This window comes from Odocoileus virginianus, chromosome 13 (assembly GCF_023699985.2).
Source record: "Odocoileus virginianus isolate 20LAN1187 ecotype Illinois chromosome 13, Ovbor_1.2, whole genome shotgun sequence".
In the NCBI taxonomy this organism is placed as follows: Eukaryota; Metazoa; Chordata; class Mammalia; order Artiodactyla; family Cervidae; genus Odocoileus; species Odocoileus virginianus.
Window position 1 is genome coordinate 38,989,906 of NC_069686.1, and position 25,617 is coordinate 39,015,522.

The 25,617-nt window shown below is 35.8% G+C and overlaps 2 protein-coding genes across 16 annotated transcripts in view; one reads left to right on the top strand and one right to left on the bottom strand.

The window, feature by feature from the left end:
- MBD5 (methyl-CpG binding domain protein 5) overlaps window positions 1-10,865 on the bottom strand; it is a 470,032-nt gene extending 459,167 nt beyond the window's left edge. For 8 of the 9 annotated variants that reach the window (XR_011490988.1, XM_070476235.1, XM_070476234.1 and 5 more), the window contains exon 1: window positions 10,040-10,653. The gene's annotated coding sequence lies outside the window, so the exon portion shown is untranslated. The other variant, XM_070476233.1, reaches the window with a different exon arrangement.
- Window positions 10,866-10,940: 75 nt separating this feature from the next.
- Window positions 10,941-25,617, top strand: part of ORC4 (origin recognition complex subunit 4) — an 82,645-nt gene continuing 67,968 nt past the window's right edge. For 2 of the 7 annotated variants that reach the window (XM_020880150.2, XM_070476245.1), the window contains exon 1: window positions 10,943-11,072. In XM_020880150.2, the coding sequence (XP_020735809.2) occupies window positions 10,959-11,072 (114 nt within the window). In that variant the 5' untranslated portion in view covers window positions 10,943-10,958. Of the gene's footprint in view, window positions 11,073-14,769; window positions 14,919-17,531; window positions 17,587-25,617 lie in introns of all 7 variants that reach the window. The other 5 variants (XM_070476241.1, XM_070476242.1, XM_070476244.1 and 2 more) reach the window with 5 other exon arrangements.

The following is a 25,617-nucleotide window of genomic DNA, read 5'->3' on the forward strand; positions in this document are numbered from 1 at the left end:
TCAAATTCATCAAGATTTCAGCTAACTAAACACTTTCTTAAGCAAAACAAAAGTTTCCCTTGGTCTTACTTATTGATTAAACTATCCTTCTAAAAGCCCTCATATTAAATACCATGTACCTCTATACAGCAAATGAAATAGTTTCAATTTTGCATTAATTTATACAATTATCTGATCAATATCCTTCCTTTATTTCTAGGACTGAAGTTCAAAAGAGCAAGACCCATGTCTCTTTTCCCTTACTATTCCAGTAAGCACATAACAGGTGTCAACCCACATTTGTTGATGAAAGACATTCGCCAACTTCTGATTAAAAAAAAAAGGATAAATACCAAGTCAGTGATCTCTACATAGTTTTGGAGGAAAAGTTATTATGACTTTTTGGATGGGACAAAAAACAGAGTCATATTTGATAGAACTTGTTAAAATTGCTATTCTTCAGGAAAAAAAGTTCAGTAAATGGTGGTAGGGAGTAGGTGGGATATAAGTTACATGATGAGGCCGGCTGGAAATAAATTTAAATAAACCTTATAAAGTGAATGGAGAAAACATAAACTATATCTTTTTGTTATTTTTTAGAATTTACATACAAGATTTAGAATTTTAATTGTATATTACTGATCCTAGGAACCAACCTAAGTATGAATTTTAATTATGAAGGGAAAAAGAACCTCAGTATCCTTGGATAAAATTTTCCTATTTTAACTATAGTGTTAAATTTCCAACTCATATACTTGCTTCAGACTCTGACGTAATTACCAGTCATAGTTGCAAAGAACTATTTTCACTGTCTGATTTTTTTATGCAAGTTATTTTTTTCCCTATTTCTTTTCTGACTTGCATTCTGGGAAATAAGTTTTTAAAATATAAATGCAAAGTATATTATTTCTAATCACTATCCTAATTTACCAGGTTATTCTGAACTTCAATCCTACCTTTCAAACTAGTGAAAATGAGCCTCCCTATCTCCTTATTCCATTGGAAACTTTGCCTTTACTTGAAATACTCTCTTCTGAAGATCTCTCCTCTACCTAAATTCTGATTATCTCAATGTCCTCCCAAGAAGTCCACTGTGACTTACTCTACAGAATTCTAATTTCTTCTTTACTCTGAGTATTCACATACTCAGTTTGGTGTCATTTTACAAAGGTTCCTTAAGTGTTTTTCAAGTATAAGTTTCAGTCACTAAAAAACAAAACAAAAAAAAAAGACTTAATCTTAAAAAACTTCTGTTTTATTTTTGTCTTCTATTCAAACCAGTTGGCAAATACAGAAAACATCATAAAAATGTTAAGTGACTATGCCATCTGTATTTTGAATGAACATACAATAATTTGGATTACTGATTAAAATAACAAAAGCCCATCTTAGGTCCATACATTTTATCTTATCTGAGATCGAAAAACTGTCTACCACTTTTAAGACTTACAGTCTTCACTGGTTCTCCAGTTTATATTTTCCCAGGATAGTGAGAAATGCATTCTGCAATAAGTAGCAAAATAAAAAACCAGTATAGATTACATCCACTGTTCTTGCCTCATCTGACTATGCTTTTCACCCTGTTAGGTAAGATTAACAGACCTAATTCTTTATCAAGCTATGATGATTGTTAGCTAATACTCAATTCTCTTCAAGGTAGTCATGTGACAGTTGATTAGGGGCTAGGACTGCAATTTTCCTGGGTCATTCTTTTTCTCTATCCTTTAATACATAAAATTAGCAAAAAATTTTTAAAAAATTAAATTCCATTATAAAATCAGTACATGCCTATGAGCTGATTCTTAAAAGCAAATCCAAGAGTTGTACACGACTTAGCGACTAAAGAGAGAGAATACTAAAGTATGCCAAACAGTTAAGAATTGTTCACCTTCCAGCATTCCACACACATACTTTCTATAAACTAAGGAATCAATTTGGTACATATTTTTTAGAACATTTCTTAATATATTTACATAACTATAAAGCATATATTTTACACAACTTTTCATTTTATAAAAATATATGCAACAACATTGTGTTACATGTGTACAAATATATTTTTATATGTTGTATACATGTTAATCTTTTTTTTTTACACAAATGGAATCATAATATGCACATTATTCTGTGACTTGGTTTCAGTTTAGCTTTAGCGATCTTTCCAGGTTTGTAGCCCACAAGTCAAATTTTGCATGACTGTTGTTAGCACTTATCTTTAGACATCATAGGTAGTATTTCCTAACTTCCTACCCTGTAATATTCCAAAATGAATGGATTATTAGTTTCAGTGCCAAGGAAAATGAGTAACGCAGCTTTTTCCATTGTAATGTTGCTTATTTTAAGAGCGTTGCAGCAAGTTTTCATTCAATTTAATATCATTTTTCATCATTCCTAAAATGTTTAAATCTATAAATTTATATTTTAATAAAAATATATGTATATACATAAAGAATATATACACTTAGCAAATCAAGGCTTAAAATTAATAAAAACTAAAATTTACCTTTATAAAAAGCAAAAGCAATATAATATAGCAAATCTGCCTAATTAGAAAAACTAGACAAATACACAATTCATTTTCTGACTCGTTGTACAAAAAACAGAGAAGCTGCTGAAAACTGTTTTCAGAGAATTCTTACCAGCTTAAAGAAAACTTTAAAAACAGTTTATCATCATACTGAAAACACAGAAACCACAAACGGTAAGAGCAGCAGACCAGAAAAGCAATATGAGATTAAAATCTGTATTATGTAGATCTAGTCTCCTCTCATATATATAAGAAAACTGTAGTAATGTGACTGATAGTTTTGTTTTTTAACAGACCAAATAATATTATATTCTTCAAACTAGAAACAGGAGTCAAATCAAGTGGATAGCAAAATGAACACCTACTAAAAATTCACTAATCTTAGAAAAAGCTAACCTGGATCACTTAAATAAGATGTGCAATAATATAAGCTGTTAGGTTTTATTATCAAAAAAGATTGTTAAAAGGAAATGCTATAGTACTTGTAGAAGAAAATACAGTTCATTTTTACACTTCTATAAAATAATTAAAAGTTAATACTTGCTAAATAAAACAGGAATTTGTAAGGATTGGCATGATTTAGGAAGGCCGATGGCCACACAAAATCATTGCCATGATTACTGGTGGTATTTGTAGCTGGTAAGAGCTTTCTGATATACAGTGAACTGAACACTGTAGCTTTAATTGAAGTTTGAATGTTATAAACAGTTAGATGTCTGGCTCTGGCCTGCATTCTAATACCATCAGCAGAACAGAGATGGGAAGCATAAACAAACCTTTTAACTAGATTACAGTCTCCAAAATGGCCAAGAAATCCTTCTGCACAAACTCCAGTGTGACGAATGCAGAAGAAGGAAAATGACTTTGGAATAATGCTAAAAAACAACCTCTAAATTTCGGTCATTACTGGAATATGTATTTGATTTCTCCTATTTTGATGTTACTTAATATTCAGTAATGACAACTTTATTTATCATTAATTGAAGTTTGAATGTTCACTGTATTCACTGAATATTCAGTACAGTGTTCAGTTCACTGTATATCAGAAAGCTCTTACCAGCTACAAATACCACTGGTATGATAAATACCCAAATAAGTAAAAATCTTTTCTGTTTTACATAACATATACTTTTTAGATCAGTGTACTTTTTAGATCAGTAAAGAAGCTATGTAAAAATCAACACGTTTTGTTGAATGTGGAATACTTCCCTCCTCCAACACCAGTGAACCTAGATTATTATTTTTAGATATTAGAGATATTAAGAATGTATGGATTATATCAATCGGTGGTCAACAGAGTAGTAGATACTTCTGGAATCAAGGCGTAGAAAACAACAGCTATGAATACAAGGAAAAATCACAGAATTTAATTACAAGTTCTCTTAAGAAAAGGTTACACAGGTCAAGCCAAGTAAGAACTCAAATCAGAATTTTAACCAACTCTGAACTGTATGCTTTTCACCATGTATGGTATCATTAGTGATTTTCTTTTCTGTCTAGCTACATTAGAAGATAAACCTTAACATACGTTAAGCCTAGTTCACCCTGTGTCTATCTGAAGAGTTATACTGAGTCATTTCAACCTCTAAAATCTTACATGATATAGAAATACCTCAAAGAGAAATGCTAAAGAGTTAGAATCTCTACTTTCAACTAACTGAATCACCTGTAGGTTATCTAAAGGAGATTATTTAGAACCATAGATTTTTTTTTCACTCCCACCAATTATTTAGATTAGTTTAAAAGCAATAAATCACATTTATTATAAAGCTTCTTTCTGAAGAATAACAGATGACATAGAACAGTTCTATTGCATTTAAAAATATTTCCAAATTCTACTGGTCATAATGCATTGGTATAATATTTATAGGATAATAGAGTTAATGTAAGCATACAGAATGAATTGCATTACTTAGGATGGATATGAAAGTTACTTGATTAATAAGATATGATTTTTTAAATTATTTTTTTTCTCCTAAAAGTAAAGGATATAAAAATCAACTTTGCTAGCTGGATCTTAATTCAGTAGCTGCTTTAAAGAACAACTACATAATAATTTGGGCATCTAGAGAATCCAAGTCATACATTCTTACATCAAAAAAATTTGACTTTAAGCAATACTAAAAAGAGTATGTTAAACTTCATCCTATATTCATCATGTAGTAATTATGAAAAATATTATAAGATAGAGGGTACAGAAAGTACACATATATACATACCAAAACATTAGGCAATATAAACTGTTTTGTTTATAAGTTTTCCATTATCAAGTTATATAAAAATTTTTATAGTAAATATTCACTGTATCACAAATTGTTGAAACCTCCAAACTTCATGAAACAAAATGCTAAATTTAATTCCATGCAAAACAAAGGAAGTTCAATATCTAGAAGGTCTAAGTGTCATTCTTGCTGTATGATGAGAAGACTGACTCTACGTATATTTTATTTCCAAGTATCTGCATCTACGTTCCTTATAAAGAACTGGGTTTTTTTGGTTTGTTTTCCTGTCCTTACAAATTTTGAGAAAATTTCCATTGTCCTATCAACAAGCTACTGGGGCCATAATTTTACTAATGTTTACCAGAGTACTTACTGACTGATAAAAATTCTTTACTATGATTGTGTCTTTAATTAGAAAGTGTCATGAATTTACCATGATGGAATATTTTGCTGCTAACAGGGCTTTTGTTGTTGTTTTATTACTAATAGGTTTCCTCATTTATAACATGGAGACAATGTTACAAAGTTCACAGGACCACTTTAAGGACTGACCAAGATTAATAATATTTTTCACAGTGGTAGTCAGTTAAAATGAATGGTAAGTTTTATAATTATTACTAAAACAGAAAATTAAGAATGAATGTGAAAGAGATCAGAATTGACTGACCCTCATAAATCTATTTACCTTCACAAAATACTGTACCCAGCAGGGGATCCCCTCCTTTTTTTAACTAGTGAAAAAGTATTATTCTAAAAGGTATATAAGAGCAAAGGAAATCCAGGAAATCTCTAACATGCTTTTAAATTTATATATTAAAAACTATGACAGAACTAAGATACTGTTTTTTGTTTCTAAGAAATCATTCAACTAAGAACTCATTTGACTAAGGTACTAGAAACGATGTCACATATAAAGGTTAAAAACTGCAACTGATTTAAAACTAGAACTGGGAAGTTTCTTATGAGGATATTGGAGAAATACATGAAGTACACGTTAAAAATTCCAAAACTCCTAAATGGTATGTGTGTGTTAGTTGCTCAGTCATATCCGACTCTTTGTGACCCCAGAGACTTCTGTCCATGGAATTCTCCAAGCAAGAATACTACAGTGGGTTGCCATTCCCTTCTCCAGGGGATCTTCCAGAACCAGGGATGGAACCCTGGTCTCCTACATTGCAGGCAGATTCTTTATCATCTGAGCTACCAGGGAAGCCAATTAATTATTCCATTTTAACTAAATCATACTGACAATTTAAACTACAGTAGAAAATAACTAAATGCTCAAAACGATAATGTACAATGTCTTCCAATGAACCATGAAAGATAACCTCTTATATGAGACGTAAAGAGAAAGTTACTTTAGAAGGAAAAAATGTTTAAGATTAGAGAGTTGGGTTTTTAGGATGGGTGATAATTTAGTAAAAAATATATACTTTAATGAATGGTGTTGGTCACCTTCAAAGAAAAGTATATAGTAAAAAAATATCAGAAGTGATAGCCATATACACTACTGTTATGGTCTAAAATTACTGAATTATATACAGAATAGAAATCTCCAGAATACAGTATTAAGTGCAAATTTTTTTCTTTAGTCTGTTCTAATAAAATACAGCAATAGCCTTTTTAAACATGCATTTTTCTACCTGGCACTATCCATTTAGTTCATAAAATTAATTTAGGTAGAAACATCAAATAAAGATATGACCAATACACCTGTATAACACAATTAAGATACCTTCCACAAACTGTAGGGACCCATCCTTGTTTCTCAGATGCCTAGCATGGTGCCTGACGTACATTAGATACTCGATAAACGTTTAATGAGTGAATACAATCTGTTTTGCACGTACATTCAAAATACAGACAAGTTTGCAAAGGTTCATAAGTTGCACATAGGCTTTCTGGCTGACTTCCTGGGGTCCCACTGATGACTAGGAATAATCTTCATATCCACAGAAAACTGGAAAGTTGGTAATTGTCTGGGTAAGGACCGAAAAAAACAAAGGGAAACACGTCACCTAAGTTACAGTTGCTTTATAGAGCTGGTAAATGCAGGCTAATCATTCCAATAACCTATTCTGCCAGTTATTCAATGAAATGAAATTTAAGTATATCCAGAACATTTGCTAGTACACTCTTAATTGGAAATTTTTTAATCCCTTATTTAAAATAAATCACTTTTGTCAAACTGCATCCTGTACAGAACGTTTTCATTTCTTATGAGTACTATTTGTTAACAGGATTTAATTTGGCCACTAGAAAAAGTGAGAACCATAGTAAAGATAAAGAAAAAAAATCATGGTAGTGAATATGCTGTAGCAGGAAGGAAAGCAAAAAGGAAGAATATGAAGAAATTCTACATCTAAGAGTCAAGAAATTCAAATACGTTTAATTATAATATCAAATATGACAAACAGCCATTAGGGCCTATTGTGTACTGAACACTGTGCTGTGGGGGATATAAGTACTAACAAGAAAAAAAAAACTTAGTCTTAAAGTAGTTCAAAGAGCAAGAATCATAAAAAAGCATTTATAATACACTATGCATTTTTCACATAGATATAGATATATATAGATAGCTTAATACAGGAGTTAGAAGTATATTCACTGATTAACTATAAGTGCAGGGGGGGAAATAACCATGAGGGAAAACTGAAATAATTCTCAAACAGTCACAATTGACAATGAGAAAAATCAGTACCCCCTAAAAAAAAAAATCAATAATTACTGAATTGTAAATGGACAAAATTACAGCTTTACAGCTATTTAATATTCCTAGAATATGACCCCATATAAAACCCTTAAGTGTCATGTGCATGATAGTTTTATTCCTGATAAAAGAAAATAAGATAGTGTAGCTTAGTGAGTGTCAAGGGACCAGAGTTCTCTGGTCCATGTGCTGTCCACTTACAGGCCTTAGAACTCTGTGTAAGCTTCTACAACTCTCTGAACTCCCACAATATGGAAAATGAAGAGTTGGACAAACTGACCTCCAAGATATCACCTCCATGAAACTTACAACTCTAAAATATATTTTAATACTTAATAAATAAGCCATAAAAAAATAAACAGCTTTTTAATTTATTATTTATTTGTTTTTTTTTTTTATAAACAGCTTTTTTAAAGGTAAGTCATTATTCAACTTAGAGGCAGTCTAGAATCTTCAAACCATATAGGGTTACCCTGAGGGTGGTAGAATAAGAAATGTTTTCAAATAAAAACAGAAAGTAAGTGAAAGTATTATAATCAAGGTATAAATTTTCTCTCAGCTGCCTACTGGGAAACTACCACCCCAATAACCTACTCAATTCACTTTACTTAAAAGTTATTTCTTCATTATGTTCTACTTCCGTCTTCTATGTTAAGGTTGCTGAGGTATTAAGGTGAGGACAAGAAATCCTAGGTGGATCTGAAATACTATTATTGGGAGACAAACTTGAACTTGGCACAGATTTCTGCCAAAGGACACCAATTACACCTCACAGAAAGGTAAGAAATTGTTCAGATTCACAACAGAAAGGAGAGAATCAGGACCATGTTGTTTATTGCTACACAGCTTTTCCTTCCCCTGTGTAAATGTCTACTTTTGCACACAGTTGGTAATTAAAATTTTACAGAACAAGCTTCTACATATGCAATGCTTTCCTGTCTCTAAAGTGTAAATATATTGTGTTTTCGCTTTACCATCAAGAAAATTAAAAAATTATAAGTATTATTGTGTCTTTCTAATATTTGTCAAATATCCTTCTAGATTTATTTTTCTTCAATCCTTTCTAGTTGATCAAATTGCTGTTTTCACATTGCCAGTCTGATCACAAAATTGCTACTTTACAGGAGAATATTTTTTGCTGACATAAATTATGGGATCAGAGATACCAATGCAGTTATAAGAAAAGGGTGTGTATGTGTGTGCGTGTGTGAGAGAGAGAGAAAGACTGTGTGAATGTGTGCATCCATCTTTAAGGAAAGGATAAAGAAATGTACATATGAAACAAAATACCACTTTCTAATGTAAGCCCTAGTAAAAGGCCTACATCAGAAACATACTTTCTAGCATTTCTGAAATAAAATACAGTACTGAATTTGAAAACCATTCACTGAGAACATATCATGTAAAAATGAAAAATAGTTATTTTTATCAAGACTGTTCCTCTATAAACCTAAATCTGATTTGTCTTTCAATTTATATCTCATTATATCTCACTACAATGCATGTACTAACTATACCATCATGATTTCCTTGACTCATGAAAACATTTTAGGAATTTGAATCCTTTCACATATAGTGAGCAATTTGGTTCAGTACCCCCCAGAGATGAAAAACTCATCTCAATTTACAACAGTAAATAAATAATTCAGTTAAAACTGCAAGTGGTACCAATCCAGCAAACTATTGATGGAGAGGTTTGGCCTTCCATGAAGTCAGAACAACATAAAAGTTTTCAATGGGGATTACTTGTTCAGACAAGTTACAAAGATTAGAAAAATACTCAGATTAATTATGAAATAGATAATATTCTCATCTTATGTAAAATAAGTATCACGAATGTATATAGGGAGAAACAATACCAGTGATATTTAACTTAAAGCATTTTAAGCTTTTAACTTTAATATGCTGATATATGAAACAAACATCAAACAAAAAAAGCAATAATACAAGTCAAAACCTAACCAAAGGCCTCTATCAACCAAAAATTTGAAATTTTCTATGCAAGTCAGACAAAACGAAAAAAAGGAAAATTAAACCCAGGAAGCAAAAGCCAATCAAGTCTGTTCCAACACTGAAGTCAATATCCAAATCACATACAGAACCAAAAAGGGGAAAACACTCAGGTCTACAAATGGATAAGCAGTTCCGATACAATCCAGATCCCGACATTTTCCCACTCAGAAACAAATGCAGTGGAGCTTTTCCTAGGGAAAAAGGAAAAAAGCTCTCCAAATGATTTTTTTAAAGTGACATCTAGAAAGTGTGCCTCTTTCTGTCTTTCCCTGGCGCCTCATTGGAGGAAGGAGGGGGTTGTTTTTGTATTCTCCCCCACTGGAGCAAGACACAATCAGATGTTAGCTGGAGGAGAGAAACCACTTTTGACAACAGCAAATAAAAATAAAAAGTGCCCTTCCTCCTCTGACAGGATGGGCACCCACCTCACACACCCCTCCCCACTCCAACCCCTCCTTCACCACCCCCCCCAGCACCACCCCCTCCTCACCCCGGAGCTCCACTGCGTATGTGGTTTGGTGCTACTGTTGCCCCGGAGTTAAAGTCAGAGCCAGAGGAAGGCAATGAAGCCCCCACAGACACACTTACCTTTTCTGCCCCCCACTTTTGAGTGCCTTCCCTGGAGCTGTGGAGGATGACACAAAGGGTAATAAAGGGGGGGGGGGGAGTGGAGGAGGAGGAGGAGGCGAAGGAGGAGGAGAGCTGGGGAAGTGGCTGCTCCTGGGTGTAGTGAGATGTCTCCAGCCAGGGCCAAGCAGCAGCAGCAGTAGCAGCAGCAGCAGCAGCAACAGCAGAGAAGGGTCTGTGTTGCTAAGAGGCTTTTGGTCTCTTTCTCTCCTCTCACGGCCAAAGAGGAGGAGGATGGAGGGGGCTCGGGAGAGAGGCTAGTGGAGGGGTGAGGGGGTAGGAGTCGTGGATGGGGGTTTTCGAAGAAGAAGAAACTCCTTCTCCTTCTCTCTCAGGCTCAATCCCCCTCTCAGGTCTCAGGGCTGGAGGGTGGGGGAAGGAACTCAGCCGCCTTCCCCCCACCCCCCTCAATTCAAGGTTGAAGTGGGGTAAAATTAGTGTCCTGTCCCTTTAAAAATAGAAATAAAAGGTGCCCCCCCTCTGCCACTGCCTCTCTCTTCATCATCAGCTGCTGCTGCTGCTGGGGTCTCTCTGCTTGGGGGGGGAGGGGGGTTCGGGTAGAAGAGACGGGAGGCACTCACTGCGCATGTCCCTCTCTGACGGGAGGCTGGTTGGTTGAAGGCAGGAGGAGGGGGAGGGGAGGAAATGAGATGGTTTCCCAGAAGGCTCCGAGGCGATCGCGACCCGGAAGACATTGTAGCAGGGGGTAGAGAGGCGGGGGCGGAGAGTAGGAGGAAGTCGCTACTCTTTAACACCCCCAGTCCCCTCCTCCCTCCTAAGGGAAAGTGGAGGAACGGAAGTGGGCGTGGACGGAGGCGAAAGGAGGTCACGTGCTTGGGCGGGAGAGGGGCGGGGTAGGGAGGCGGTGCCTGCGCGGGGCATGCCGGGAGTCTTGGTGAATTCGTTGGCAGCTGCAGGTGAAGCAGAGCAGAGAACGCTGCGAGAGGAGCCTGTGAAGCGATTCCTGCCGTCTCCGGAATCTCATTCTGCCCTGGTAAGAGATAACTTTTCCATGAGAGGTAATCTGGAGTGGACTAGCCTCAGAACGAAAGCCTTGGGCGCCTGTGGCGAAAGGCGAATCGAAAAGGAGAGGACGGAACGCTTTGGAGACTGGGAATGCGGGAAGGGGGGCAGGCTTGTCTAGGCCAGGCAGGCCGGAATCTAGGCGGGCTCCTTCCGTCTCGTGGCTTCCCTCTGAGCCAGCCGGTGGCTAATCCTGGACGAGCGTAGGGAGCGTAGATGAGCTCAAGAACCTAAATCTGTGGCATGTGTTGACTACACTCGGTGATGGTGAGAAATGTGATGGTCCAGGTGTAAGAGAGAAATGAGATCTCAGAACCCTCAGCAGATGACTCTGTTAACTGCTTCTTCCCCTCAGAGTGGGGCACCTGTCCAGGGAGAGAAATAAGCTGTGTGAATTTTGACAACTTCTGCCATTGCATGTATCGTTTATATTGGGTGTTACTATCTTCAGTCCTTACTTCGTTAACCTCCCAGGAATTCTGGAGTGGCTTTGAGGAGGGAGCAAGCTGGCAGTTGGTTCTTCAGTAGAATTTCCCTCCGTGTCTTGCGTTGTTTCCGCAACAAAATGCCTGTGGCATTTCTCAGAAGGAGGGTATGGAATTGTGTAATTCTTGATACTGTGTCTTAGTTATCGTTGACAGAGAAGGGACATCATCAAAGTTTTCCCTTTCTGTAGTGTATATGCGAGATTTTTTAAAGGATGTTTTTAGTTTCTTTGGTTACTAGCCTCAGATTTAGAACCGTTGATTTCTCAAATGCTACTGTTTTTGCTGGAAGTAATGTTTCCCTCATGTTAATTCAGAGTGTTTAAAAAAGACGGGTTTTCATTAATTTTTTTGAGTAAAATAGCACCGTTTCTTTCTCACATTTTGTCCATACAATCATAACTAAAACCATTACAGTCTTTCAGTTATAATTTTTTGTAAACGTGCATTGAAAGACTATCACTCATGTATGTATTTTCTAAAACCAAGACTCTGAAATTCCTCATGTTTATTGTATTTGTATTACTTAATTCTGTAGTGATTTTTTTTTAGGGTATGCTGTCAGTTAAAGTTACTGCTTATTCTTCTTGTATGTTTTGACAGTGAATTTTGTTTATGCACCACTGACTAGTGCTTTTACCACTTTATGTGTGTGCAGTAATCCTGTCAAATGGAATAAAAACTGGACTCTGGTGCCTCAAAGTTTTGTTTCTATTGAAACCAAATATATGACACTTTAGAACAAAAAAATTTTAGCAGACCCATAAAAATGCCGTAGATAATAAACTTTAAATCGTTTTTTTGTGACAAAATACTAAATGTGCAAAAGAGTGTACAAATCATAGTTATAAAATATGATTAGTTCTAATGATTAGTAAACAGAATGTGGGAAAATGCACAAGCCACAAATATACAGTATAATGAATAATTGTGAACACAGTATTCTGTATCAAAAACATTGCAGAATTAGAACATTGCTGTTCCCTTCACTTTTATTTCAAGTATTTTTTAACCACCTTTGTCAGGATTCCTAAACAATATACATTGGTTTTGCCTTTTTTTTTGTTTTTTTTAAATAGCCTGTATGTAACTGAATTACATGTTATGTATCATTTTCAGTCAGTCCTGTAGGTCTAGTTCATGTATTTTCATTGCTGATAGTAATGCTTATAAGTAAGTATAGTGTAGTAAGTCTTTTTGTGAACATACACAATTAATCTAACTAGTCTAGTATTATGAACATTTGTATTGTGGCTAGTTTTTAGCACTTAGAAATAGTACAACTCTGTGTAATCTTACACATGCATTTTATATACGTAGCATGCATTTCTGCAGAATGTAGATTATGCCAAACTTTTCAAAGTGAATATATCAATTTATACTCCCACCAACAATGTATGATAGATCCTTTTTTCTACAGTTTTGAAAACAGTTGGTAGTTTTTGTTTTTGCCAATCTGATGAAAGTAACTTTGTGTTATTAATTTGCAGTTCCTGATTGTTAATGGGTTGGAGCAGTTTTTCAAAAATTTATTGGCTGTTTGAGAATTGAATGTTGTGAGGCCTTATGTTCCTAAAATTGTGTTTACTGTATACTCTGTTAGTTGGACTGGATGTAGTATTCTAAATTGGTAATGTTTCTCTTCAGATTTGAGGAGAAACTCTTAGTGTTTGATAAAAATTTGACTCCATTCTTGTTTTTAATGCTGCATTTCACTTTCTTCTCCCCTGTGGAAGCTTCTGCAACCTTTTTTGTTTGAAGCTTATAGATTCTTCTGTTTGTTCTATACAGTGTTCTGAAACATCACAGTAATGTGAGATAATTTATGAGTCCATAGAAATTTATATGCATTTCATGAGTTCTTTCAGCCTAGCAACCTGTATCCCTCAGCTCTAAGGTTTCTGATTCATTTTCTGTAATTTTCTTACCTCAGTGTTTTTTGTACCTGCAATTAGACATTGTACTACTGGACCTATTTCTTTCTCCCATTTTTCATTTTCCAGTTTTTTTGCTTTACACTTTCTCGGAAATTTACTTGATTTTTAAAACCTTGAGACTTTCATTTCTCCTATTGTTTTTTTGATTTTCAGTACCATTTTTTGATCTTTGTCCCGCCCCCCTCCCCCCCCCCCCAGCATTTCTAGTATTTTTTTCTCTTTATGGATTTAAAGTTTTGTTTTGAGGTTTATTTCTCCCAGCACACTCTGTGTTTTCTAAGTTATTCTTTGTGTTGATGTATTTTAGTCTCACTTTAGAGGCTTTCCTCGGCTCTGTTGTGATCCTTGATTGTGTTCAAATTTTTGTAAGGAACATTGGAAACCTATTTCATGCCTCTCTTAACTTAGCTAAAGTTTGCTAGCTGTTGATGGTTTTCACTATGGGAAGATTTGGCTGGGACAAATTTGGGAGGGAAACCCAGATATCAATTTTCTTAAAATTTCTTCAGGTATTTGGAAGTTTTTTTCTCTTGGGCTAGTAAGAGTCCAACAAGAAGGATTTTCTAATCTTCTGCCTCAGAGTCAGTGGTTCTCAGCTGTTTCAATATGATCTCCCCAAGACATTTGTCAGTGTCTCAGACACATTTGGTTATCAGAAATGGGTTGCTATTGAAAACCACTAGATGCTGCAGGTGGTGTTGAACATCCTACAATGCATAGGGCAGCCACTCACAAAGGAGAAAGTATCCAGTTCTAAAAGTCAGTATTGCCTCTTGGCTCCGCAGTATAAGCCTGACTTCCAGTGCTCTGAGAACGAGGTGACAACAGAGCTCAGGAATCTCAACATTCTTTTTTTTTTTTTTTTTTAATTCTTTGATATTCTCACCCTGTACCATGCCTGCTGTCTCTTAATGTAGGATCCTTCTGTATTATCCTCTCTGGAACCACTTGTCTTCTGATGGAGTGGAGTAAGGGCTTCTGCTTAATTTTGACCGTTTAGCACTGCAGGCCTTTTGGAGATGGTTTTGTCAATGAATTTTAACCCAAACTAAAATACTGGCCATGTTATATGTTTATCTTATTTGAACAAGATTGGCTGATGAGTCTAGATAGCTTTGTACATTGTACTAATGCTTTAATGGGAAAATAAGATATGAGTTGAACATTATAAACTAGGAGGTAGATGAAACCTGGAATAGATAGTTGGCTTCCCTGGTGGCTCAGATGGTAAAGAATCTGCCTACAGTACAGGAAACCCAGGTTCAATCTCTGGATCACGAAGATCCCCTGAAGACGTGAATGGCTACCCACTCCAATGTTTTTGGCCTGGAGAATTCCATGGACAGAGGAACCTGGAGGACTACAGTCTGTGGGATTGCAAAGAGTCAGGCATGAGTAAGCAACCAACACTTTCACTCTCACATTCCCCATTCTTTTATTTCAATTTGTTTCCCCCTTTTCACTCCTAGTGTGGCTTAGATAGTTATCTTCACACAAGCATGTGTTGAGATTGCTAGTTTTTTAATGATATTTTCCCCTTAATCTCACATAGTTCTCTTTCTCCCTCTTCAACTCCAATAAAGTCTTTGTCTTTTGTATTTTATACTGCTTCTTTCATTAATACTGGAATTGACAATACTATGACATTTTGTCTAATGAAGTATGAAGGTTGAAGTCAGATTTGGCAAGATTAAAATTCTAAGTGTGTTAGTTTTCTTTGGGCACACTCATACACATTTTCAGTTTTCCTTAATCTTTCCACAGTGTATAAAAGCACGCTTTTTATATGGATGACCCAGAAATGTCAACTTATACTGCTCTCTTAAAATAATCACTTCTCCTAATAGTTCCATATATATCTACATCAACTTACTTTATAATGAGTAAATACCTAAAATATTTTCTCTAAAACCTGTTGGTTTATATTATGTCCAGGTGTATTATAGCACCACTTTGATGCAATGTCTCTTGGCATAATGTATTTAAAAAATTATGTTGAAATAATTTTATGTGACATACTTTTTAAAAGTTAAAATTTTGTTGTTACAGTTACTACTGATTAGTTTGTATACTCAAATTGTAATATACATTACTTAAGTATACAACATGATTACTTTTTAAATTCCCCAAAATTAATATACATTCAGTGTAAAAGTAAAAAATGAAATTCATGTATAATCTCTACACTTATAAATAATTCTGTTAAGATGTTGATATATGTTATTTCAGTATTTTTTTACCTGTTTCTGTACATTTATTAACAAAACTGGATTATAGAGTTTTGTATACTTTTAAAAGAAATAACATTTAGCTAGCATCTTTCCACTGTATTACATACTTGTATAAAATAATATGATACTTATTTGCTTTATATTACAGAAATCTGCCAGCCTCTGAGAGCTGTGTTCCTGAATAATGCCTTGATCAGTGTTACTTCTCTTTAAAATAAAATAATAAAAGAATTCCACTTTCCCTATATAAATGCTCTTCAAGCATCTGATTTTTAAAAACAACAACAAACAGATGAATTAATCTTAAAGTAGCTTTAAAGTAGTTTTAAAGTAGCTAGCATTTCCCTTGAATTACCATTCATTGTTTTGCAAATATTCCTGTAGGGTCACAATCTGCTAAAGCAGATTTTGCCTGTACATTTTTTTTTAACTTCATTTTATAGATTATCTGTCTTACTGACTTAAGACTGCTTTTGTGCTTACATTTCATTTTCACAAATCTTTTATAAGATTGTATTCCCACCTGGTGTTTTCTTATAGAGTACAGTGAATTGCTATATAGCCACACTCACCCTGCTCATCTAACTATAACCTAGTTTCCTTTATTATTAATATCTTACCTTAGTGTGGTACATTTGTTGCAATTGATGAACCAGTATTGGCACATTATTATTAATCAAAGTTCATAGATTACATTAAGGATCCCCCTTTGAACTGAACAATATGGGTTCTGACAAAATGGATAATGACATATATCTGCTCTGACAGTATCATACAGAATAGTTTAACTTCTCTAAAAGCCCCTGTGTTCTATGCTCCCATTCATGCCTTGAACTCTTGGCAACTAATGATTTTTTCATGATCTCCCTAGTTTTGCTTTTTCCAAATTGTCATATAGTTGGAATTATACAGTGTTTACCCTTTTCAGGTTGGCTTTTTCCCTTAGCAATATGCCTCCCAAGTTTTTCCATTTCTTTTCATGACTTGATAGCTCAGTTCATTTTAGCACTGAATATTTCATCTGATGGATGTATCACAGTTTGTTTATCCATATACCCACTGAAGGACATCTTGGTGCTTCCAGATTTTGGCGTTTATGACAGAAGTTGTCATAAACATTCAGATGCAGGTCTTTTTGTGGACAAAAGTCTTCAGCTCACCTGGGTGAAATACTAACGTTCCTGATTGCTAGATTATGTGATGAGTACATTTAGTTTCATAAGAAACTGCCAAACTGCCTACCAAAGTGAGTGTACCTACCATTTTGCATTCCAGGCAGCAGTAAATCAGAATTCTAATTACTTCATGTCATCCTAGCATTTGATACAAACAATCCATTGTTTTGGATTTAGTCATTTTATTTATTTATTGGCTGTGCTTTCTCTAATTGTGGCAAGCAGGGACTACTCTTCATTGTGGTGTGTGGACTTCTCATTGCAGTGGCTTCTATTGTTGTGGATCACAGGCTCTAGACGTGTGGACTCTAGGGTACCTGAGCTTTAGTAGTTGCAGCACATAGGCTCAGTAGTTGTGGGCCACAAGCCTAGTTGCTCCTAGACATGTGGAGTTTTCCCAGACTGGGGATCGAACAGTGTCCTCAACATTAGTAGGCAGATTTTTATCCACTTCACCAATGGGAAGTTCTGGATTTAGTCATTCTAACAGGTATAGATTGTTGTTTTAATATGCAGATCCCCGTGATACATGATATTTCTGGAAATACACCCAGAAGTGACATCTCTGGATCATGTAGTAACTTTATTTTTACTTTTTTAAGGACCCTACATACTGTTCTCCATACTGGCTGTGGAACTTACATTCCCACAAACAATGTAAGTGGGTTCCCTTTTCTACACACCATTTCCAACATTTATTTTTTGTAGACTATTGTTGATAGCCATTCTGACCTGTGTGAGGTGATAACTCGTTTTCCGTCACTCAGGTGTGTCCAACTCTGCAACCCCATGAACTGCAGCATGCCAGGCTTCTGAGTCCTTCGCCATCTCCCAGACTCGTGTCCATTGAGTTGGTGATGCCATCCATCAGCATCTCATGCTCTGTTGTCTTCTCCTCCTGTCTTCAATCTTGCCCAGCATCAGGGTCTTTTCCAGTGAGTCAGCTCTTCGCATCAGGTGGCTAGATATTGGAGCTTCAGGATCAGTTCTTCCAGTGAATAATAAGAGTTGATTTTCTTCAGGATTGATTGGTTTGATCTCTTTGCTATTCAAGGGAGTCTTCTCCAGCACCACAGTTCAAGGGCATCAATTCTTCCGTGCTCCACCTTTTTTATTGTCCAGCTGTCACATCTGTACATGACTACTGGAAAAACTATACTTTGACTGTATGAACCTTTGTCAGGAAAGTAGTGTCTCTGCTTTTTTTTCCCAAGGAGCAAGCGTCTTTTGATTTCATGGCTGCAGTCACCGGTCTCAGTGATTTTGGAGCCCAAGAAAATGAAATCTGTCACTATTTCCATTGTTTCTCCATTTATTTGCCATGAAGTGATGGGAACTGATGCCACGATCTTCATTTTTTGAATGTTGAGTTTTAAGCTAGCTTTTTCACTCTCCTCTTTCACTTTCATCAAGAGGCTCTTTAATTTCTCTTCACTTTCTGCCATAAAGATGGTGTCATCGGCATATCTGAGGTTACTAATATTTCTCCCCACAGTCTTGATTCAAGTTTGTGCTTCATCCAGCCCGGCATTTCACATGACGTACTCCGCATAGAAGTTAAATAAGCAGGGTGACAATATAAAGCCGGGACGTACTTCTTTCTCAGTTTGGAAGCAGTCTGTTATTCCATATCTGGTTCTAACTGTTGCTATTTGACCTACATGCAGGTTTCTCAGGAGGCAGGTCAGGTGGTCTGTTATTCCCATCTCTTGAAGAATTTTCCACAGTTTGTTGTGATCCACACAGTCAAGGTTTTAGCATAGTCAATGAAGCAGAAGTAGATGTTTTTCTGGAATTCTGTAGCTTTTTCTATGATCCAGTGAATGTTGGCATTTTGATCTCTGGTTCCTCTACCTTTTCAAAATCCAGCTTGTACATCTGGAAGTTCTCATTCACGTAATGTTAAAACCTAGCTTGAAGGAGTGTTAGCATTACTCTGCTATCATGTGAAATGAGTGCACTTGTGCAGTAATTTGAACATTCTTTTAACATTGCCCTTCTTTGGGATTGGAATGAAAACTGACATTTTCCAGTCCTGTGGCCACTGCTGAGTTTTCCAAATTTGCTGGCATAATGAGTGCTTTAACAACATCTTTTAGGATTTGAAATACTTCAACCATCACCTCCACTAGCTTTGTTCAATTTTACGCTTCCTAAGACTCGCTTGAACTTCACACTCCAGGATGTCTGGCTCTAGGTGAATGATCACACCATCGTGATTATCTGGATCATTAAGATCTTTTTTGTATAGTTCTTCTGTGTATCTTGCCACCTCTTCTTAATATCTTCTGCTTCTGTTAGGTCCATACTGTTTCTGTCCTTTATTGTGCCTATCTCTCCATAAAGTGATAGCTCATAAACTGTAGTTTGAATTTTATTTCTCTAACAGTTGACTGGGTTGAGCATTTTTTCGTGTGCCTGTTGGCGATCTGTGTACCGATTTTGGAGAAACGTCTATTTAGGTCTTTTGCCTATTTTTTGACTGGGTTTTTTGTTTATTTGTTTTTTTTGTGCTATGTATTTTGGAAGTTAATCCATTGTCAGTTCCATCATTTGCAAATATATTTTCTTAGTCCACTTGTCATTTCATTTTGTTTATGGTTTCCTTTGATGTGCAAAAGCTTTTAAGTTTAATTAGGTATCTTTTTTTTTTTTTTTTGCTCTTATTTCCATTACTCTGAAAGTGAAAGTGAAGTCCCTCAGTTGTGTCTGACTCTTCAGGACCCCATGGACTGTAGCCTGCCAGGCTCCTCTGCCCATGGGATTTTCCAGGCAAGAGTACTGGAGTGGGTTGCCATTTCCTTCTCCAGGGGATCTTCACAACCCGAGGATTGAACCTGGGTCTCCCACATTGCAGGCAGACGCTTTACCATCTGAGCCACCAGGGAAGTCCATTACTCTAGGAGATCCAAAAAATATTGTTGCTAATTTTATGTCAAAGAGTGTTCTGCCTATGTTTTCCTCTTTAACTCTTTTGAACTTATTTCGTATATGATTTTAGAGAATGTTCTAATTTAATTCTTCTGCATATAGCTGTCCAGCTTTCCCAATACCAATTGCTGGAGAGACTTTCTCCAGTATATATTCTTGCCTCCTTTGTCATAGATTAATTCAGCAGGTTAATTGACCATAGGTGTGGGCGTTTATTTCTGGACTTTATATCTTGCTCCATTTACCTGTGTGTCTTTTTTTGTGCTAGTACAGTACTGTTTTTACTACTGTATTTTTGTAACATAGTCTGTGGTCAAGGAGCACAATTCCTCTAAGTATTCTTTCTCAAGATTGTTTTGACTCTTTAGGGTCTTTTATGTTTCCCTATGATGTTTAGAATTGTTTATTTCAGTTCTGTGAAAAATACCATTGGTAATTTAATAGGGATTGAATTGAATCTGTAAAATGCCTTGGGTAGTGTGGTCATTTTAACAGTATTAATTCTTCCAATTCAAGAACACCGTATATCTTTCCATCTTTGTGGGTCATCTTCAGTTTATTTCATCAGAGTCTTATAGTTTTTGTAGTACAAGTCTTTCGCCTCTTTAGTTAGGTTTATTTACAGGTATTCTATTGTTTTTGATGTGATTGGAAATGAAATTTTTTCCATTTTATTGGCCCTAAAATTGCTTGTAGTAGTAGCCTCTTACGATCTTTTATAGTTTTGTTGTGTCAGTTGTAACTTTTCTGTTTTCATTCCTGATTTTATTAATTTGGATCTGCTTTTTCTTGATGAGTCTGGCTAAAAGTTTACTTTATCTCAAAGAACCAGCTTTTAGTTTTCTTTTTTTAATTAATTTGTTTTTTAAAATTAGAGAATAATTACTTTACAGTATTGTGATAATGTTTGTCATACATCAACATGAATCAGCATTAGGTCTACATATGTCCTCACCCTCTTGAAACTACCTCCTACCTCCTTCCCCATCCCATCCCTCTAGCTTGTCACAGAGCATTGGTTTTGTGATCCCGTCATACACTGAACTCCCGTTAGCTGTCTGTTTTACATATGTATATGTTTCAATGTTATTCTCTCAAATCATCCCACTCACTCATTCTCCCACTGTGTCCAAAATGTCTGTGTGTCCTTTGATGCCCTGCAAGTAGGATTATCAATGCTATCTTTGTAGATTCCACATTTATGCGTTAATATATGATTTTGTCTTTCTGACTTACTTCACTCTGTATAATAGGCTCTATGTTCATTCACCTCATTAGAACGGACTCAGATGCATTCCTTTTCTTAGCTGAGTAATATTTCCATTTTGTGTATGTACCACAACTTCCTTATCTATTCTGTTGATGGACATCTAAGTTACTTCCATGTCCTAGCTATTGTAAATAGTGTTGCAATGAACCTTAGGGTACGTGTGTCTTTTTCACTCCCTGTGTCTTTTTCAGTTCAGGTTTCCTCAGGGTAGTGAGTTTCCCAGTAGTGGGATTGCTGGGTTGCATGGTAGCTTTATTCCTAGTTTTTTTTTTTTTTTTTTTTAAAGAATCCCCATACTATTTCCATAGTGCCTGTATCTGTTTGCATTCCTACCAACAGTTTAAGGGACTTCCCAAGTGGCACCTGCTAGTGCAGGAAATGTAAGAGATGCGGGCTTGAACCCTGGGTGGGGAAGATCCCTTGGAGAAGGACATGACAACCCACTGCTAGTGGAGGAGATGTAAGAGATATGGGTTCAAACCCTGGGTCGGAAAGATCCCCTGGAGAAGGGCATGGCAACCCAGTCGAGTATTCTTGCCTGGAGCTTCCCATGGCAGAGGACCCTGGTGGGCACAGTCCGTGGGGTCGCAGAGAGCCTTACATGACTGAAGCAACTGAGCAAGCATGTGTGCGCACACCAGTGTAAGTGGGTTCTCAAAAGAGAACTTCACATCCTCTCCAGCACTTATTATTTGTAGACTTTCTGATTATGGTCATTCTGAACAAGGTGAGAGAATACATCATTGTAGCTTTGATTTGCGCAAAAAAATGAAAACAGTGGCACGGAAAAAAAGGATACACTTGATAATGCTTAAAAATGTAGTAATGATGAGAGAAAGAATGTTAAAAAGGACAGAAGTGATGAACTGGAAACATTCTGTTAAATGACACTTATACTACCTGTTAAACAATACGAGTATAGTTTTATTTGAAGTGTATCTGGATTGCTTACAAATCTATACTGCAAATGCTACAGCAACCACTGAAAAAAGTTTTTAAAAAGTATAATTTATAGCTTGAAAGAGGAAAAGAACCTGAATGCAAAATGCCTGGTTAAAACCAGAGAAGGCATTAAAAAAGAGGCAGAGGAGGACAAAAAAGAAACGAAGAATAAGAAAAACAATCCAGGACCTTCCTGGTGGTTCAGTGGTTAAGACTCTGTGCTTCCAATGCAGAGGATGCAGGTTTGATCCCTGGTTGGGGAAGAGTCCCACATGCATATGAGGCAGCCATAAAAGCAAAACAAAAAAAAAGGGGGGGGAACAATGCAGTAAATAATAAATATGGTAAATATTATTTACTATATCAGTAATGACTCTATATGTCAATGTTCTAAACAAATAGACTAATAAAATAGTAAGTAAAAAAAAACAAGCAACAACCTTATGTTCTCTATAAGAAACCAACTTTAATAATGACACAAAGTACAAAAATGAAAGAAGACATACAATAATCCAAAAAGAGTTTAAGTAACTATATTAAATTTAGATTAAGCAAGAAGCAGCACTGGGAATAAAGAGACATTACTACTGATAAAGTAATTAACTCCCCAATAATATAATACATATTCTTCTGAAATTCACACATCACATTCACCAAATACATTCTGGGCCATGTGTGCTGGTCACTCAGTCGTGTCCGACTCTGTGAGACCCCATGGACTGCAGCCTGCCAGGCTGCTCTGTCCATGGGATTCTCCAGGCAAGAATACTGGAGTGGACTGCCATTCCCTTCTCCAAATCTGGGTCATAAACACACCTAAAACTTCCAAGAATAAAAATCATGTTAAAGTATGTTCTAATACCATGATGGAAATAAACTAGAAATGAATAATAAAAATATAGCTTAAAAAATACAGAGATTAAAGGTCAAAAAAGAAAAATCAAAACTTATATATGACAACATTTTTTGTGTGTCCGAGTTCAAAGCCATTCCAGATGCCTTAGACTGCCAGATGTCTGATTTCCAGATAACTGAGGCATTTCCATACATAAATAATCTTGTTTTAGAGCACTCTGCTACAAGGGACTACTGCCTGCATACCCAGAGGATGACCTGGTCTACACAGGCTTCATAGGCTATGGCAAGACCAGTCTGCTATCCAAGCTCTGCAGTGAAAGCCCTGGTGGCATTGTGTTCACCACGGGTCTTAAAAGCAGTACCATTTCCAAATGCCTTCTTGAACGTCAAAGAACTTGGAGTAGAGAGTGACGAAGATGGCAGAGTACAAAGATCCTGAGCTTACCTCCTCTCTCATCATTACTACATTTTTAAGCATTATCAAGTGTATCCTTTTTTTCCATGCCACTGTTTTCATTTTTGGCATTTCTTTTTGATTCATTCTTTGGTTCCATTGCCTGTGTGTTGTTACCAGTTGTCTGTTTTTCTTGTTAGATCCCATAGGATGTTAGTCATAGTTGTTGTAAATTCCTAGTGTGTTAATTCCAAATTCTGTGTCATGTCTGAATATCATTCTATCTCTTCAGTCTCTTCAATCTTTATGTGTTTTTTTCTCCTTTTACTGTGCCTTGTAATTTTCTATTAAAAGCCGTACTTGATGTACTAGGTATAAGAAACTGAGGTAGATAGGTCATTAGTGTGATAATTTTTGTTCCTTTATTTCAAAGGTAGGCTGTGTTTATTGTTTACTGTACCTGTAGATGTCAGAAGCTAAAATTATGTCCTTTTATTTCTGCTCTTTTCTTTGAATTTCTTTAGCAGTTTCTTAAATAAGGTCTGAGAGTTGTTCTTTCAATTGTAATCCTCTGTTAATGTACCCACTCCCTGTTGATATATTCTGTGACAGGAAGGGAAACATTTCATATGTCTGTAATTTGGTCTCACTTTTTTTGGTGTTTGTCAGAGTCTGTGTGCCTAGGATGTGACTGTCACACATTCCTCTCAGTCCCTCCACCCCTCAACATAACACACATTAAGCTCTTTAGATGAGTCAGGAAACCTAAAAGGGGATAGAGTTCTATATTTTTTTTCCTCAGGTCATTAAGGCTTTGGTAAATAGTTTCGTTTCAGGGCAAGCCCTGTTAAAGAGGACACAGTGCTCTTGGATGTATTTCAGTATTGGAACTTTTCCCTTACACCTGTTGAAGCAGGAGATTTTTCTCTGGTCTTGTCTGAGAACTTAGCAAGGTTCCTGGAGATAAAATTCAGGAAAGTTTGGAGACCTCCCTAAGACTGGGTCCTTTTGGAGTTTTTAACTTAAACTACATTGAGTCTCCAGCAGTTTGTCAATTACATTTTAAGTTTTCATACCTTGGATCTGGCTTCGGTGTAATTTGTTTCCCAGCTTCTGCTCCAGTAAGCCGCCATTCTCTATATCTGCACATGTGTCTAATTTTGAAGGAAACAGTTTGTCTTATGGCCTTATTCTCCTATGGATCAACAGCAAGTTGTTGTTTTTTAGTTTGTTCAGCTTTTTTCTTGTGAGGACAGGAGCATCAACCTCCAAGCTCCTTCCATCGAGACATAAAGGCTTGATTCTTTTTAAACAGAAAAATTGCATGTTATTGTTGCAGTTTCTAAACCAAATTCATCAGGACTATAGTTGAATAGCAGTTGTGTCTCATTGTGTTTCTATTGTGACTTAGTTAACTGATTTTCTACTATTGGATATTTTACTTATACTGTTCATAGCCAGAGCTATATTAAACATTGTTTTAGCTAAGTATTTGTGCATATCTGTAATTGTTTCTTTTCAGTAGATTCTTAAAGTGCAGTTGCTGAATGGAAAACAGTATAATTGTGACTTCTAGTAATGTGTGTTTGTAACATTATTGTGTTAGTTCCATTAACCACAATTTGACCAGTCCTAAGTATTTGTCTCAATTGAAATAAAACACAAGCACTTTTGTGTCCCAAAAATGATATCTCATTTAATCTTTTTTACGTAGTTTTAATAAAGAGCTGCATTTTAAAGATATTTTATTTCCCTAAGTTATTTTGTACTAATATTAGAATAATGCTTAATAATTTTGCTACTGACCAGTCAGTGGTAGTTAATAAATGGAATGTTAAACAATGAAACTTTACAGTTTATGATCTTAATATTGTTATGATATATTCCATTTATTAATCACTGAAGCAAGAGCTACTTACAGATGCTTAATTATACAATAAACTCTGATTAACAAATTTGTACATTTCTATCAATAAACATGTAATTTAACAAAGTAAGTAAATGTTTTGTTCCAATGGTTAAATTGATAGTGTGGTTACTTAAATTGAGCATTTTCAGTTTAAAGAAATCTTACAGTCTAACTTTTATTGGGAAGAGTGGTAATGTTTAAACTCATATTATATATAGGAAACCACTTAAACTTGGGTTAGTGAGTTTTTGTTGTTGCTTGTTTTCTCTAGAATGCTATTAAATATTGGTAGTAATAGTAGTGAATATGTTGGGCTTCTGTGGTGGCACAATGGGAAAGAATATGCCTGCTAATGCAGGAAATGCAAGTTTGATCCCTGGGTTG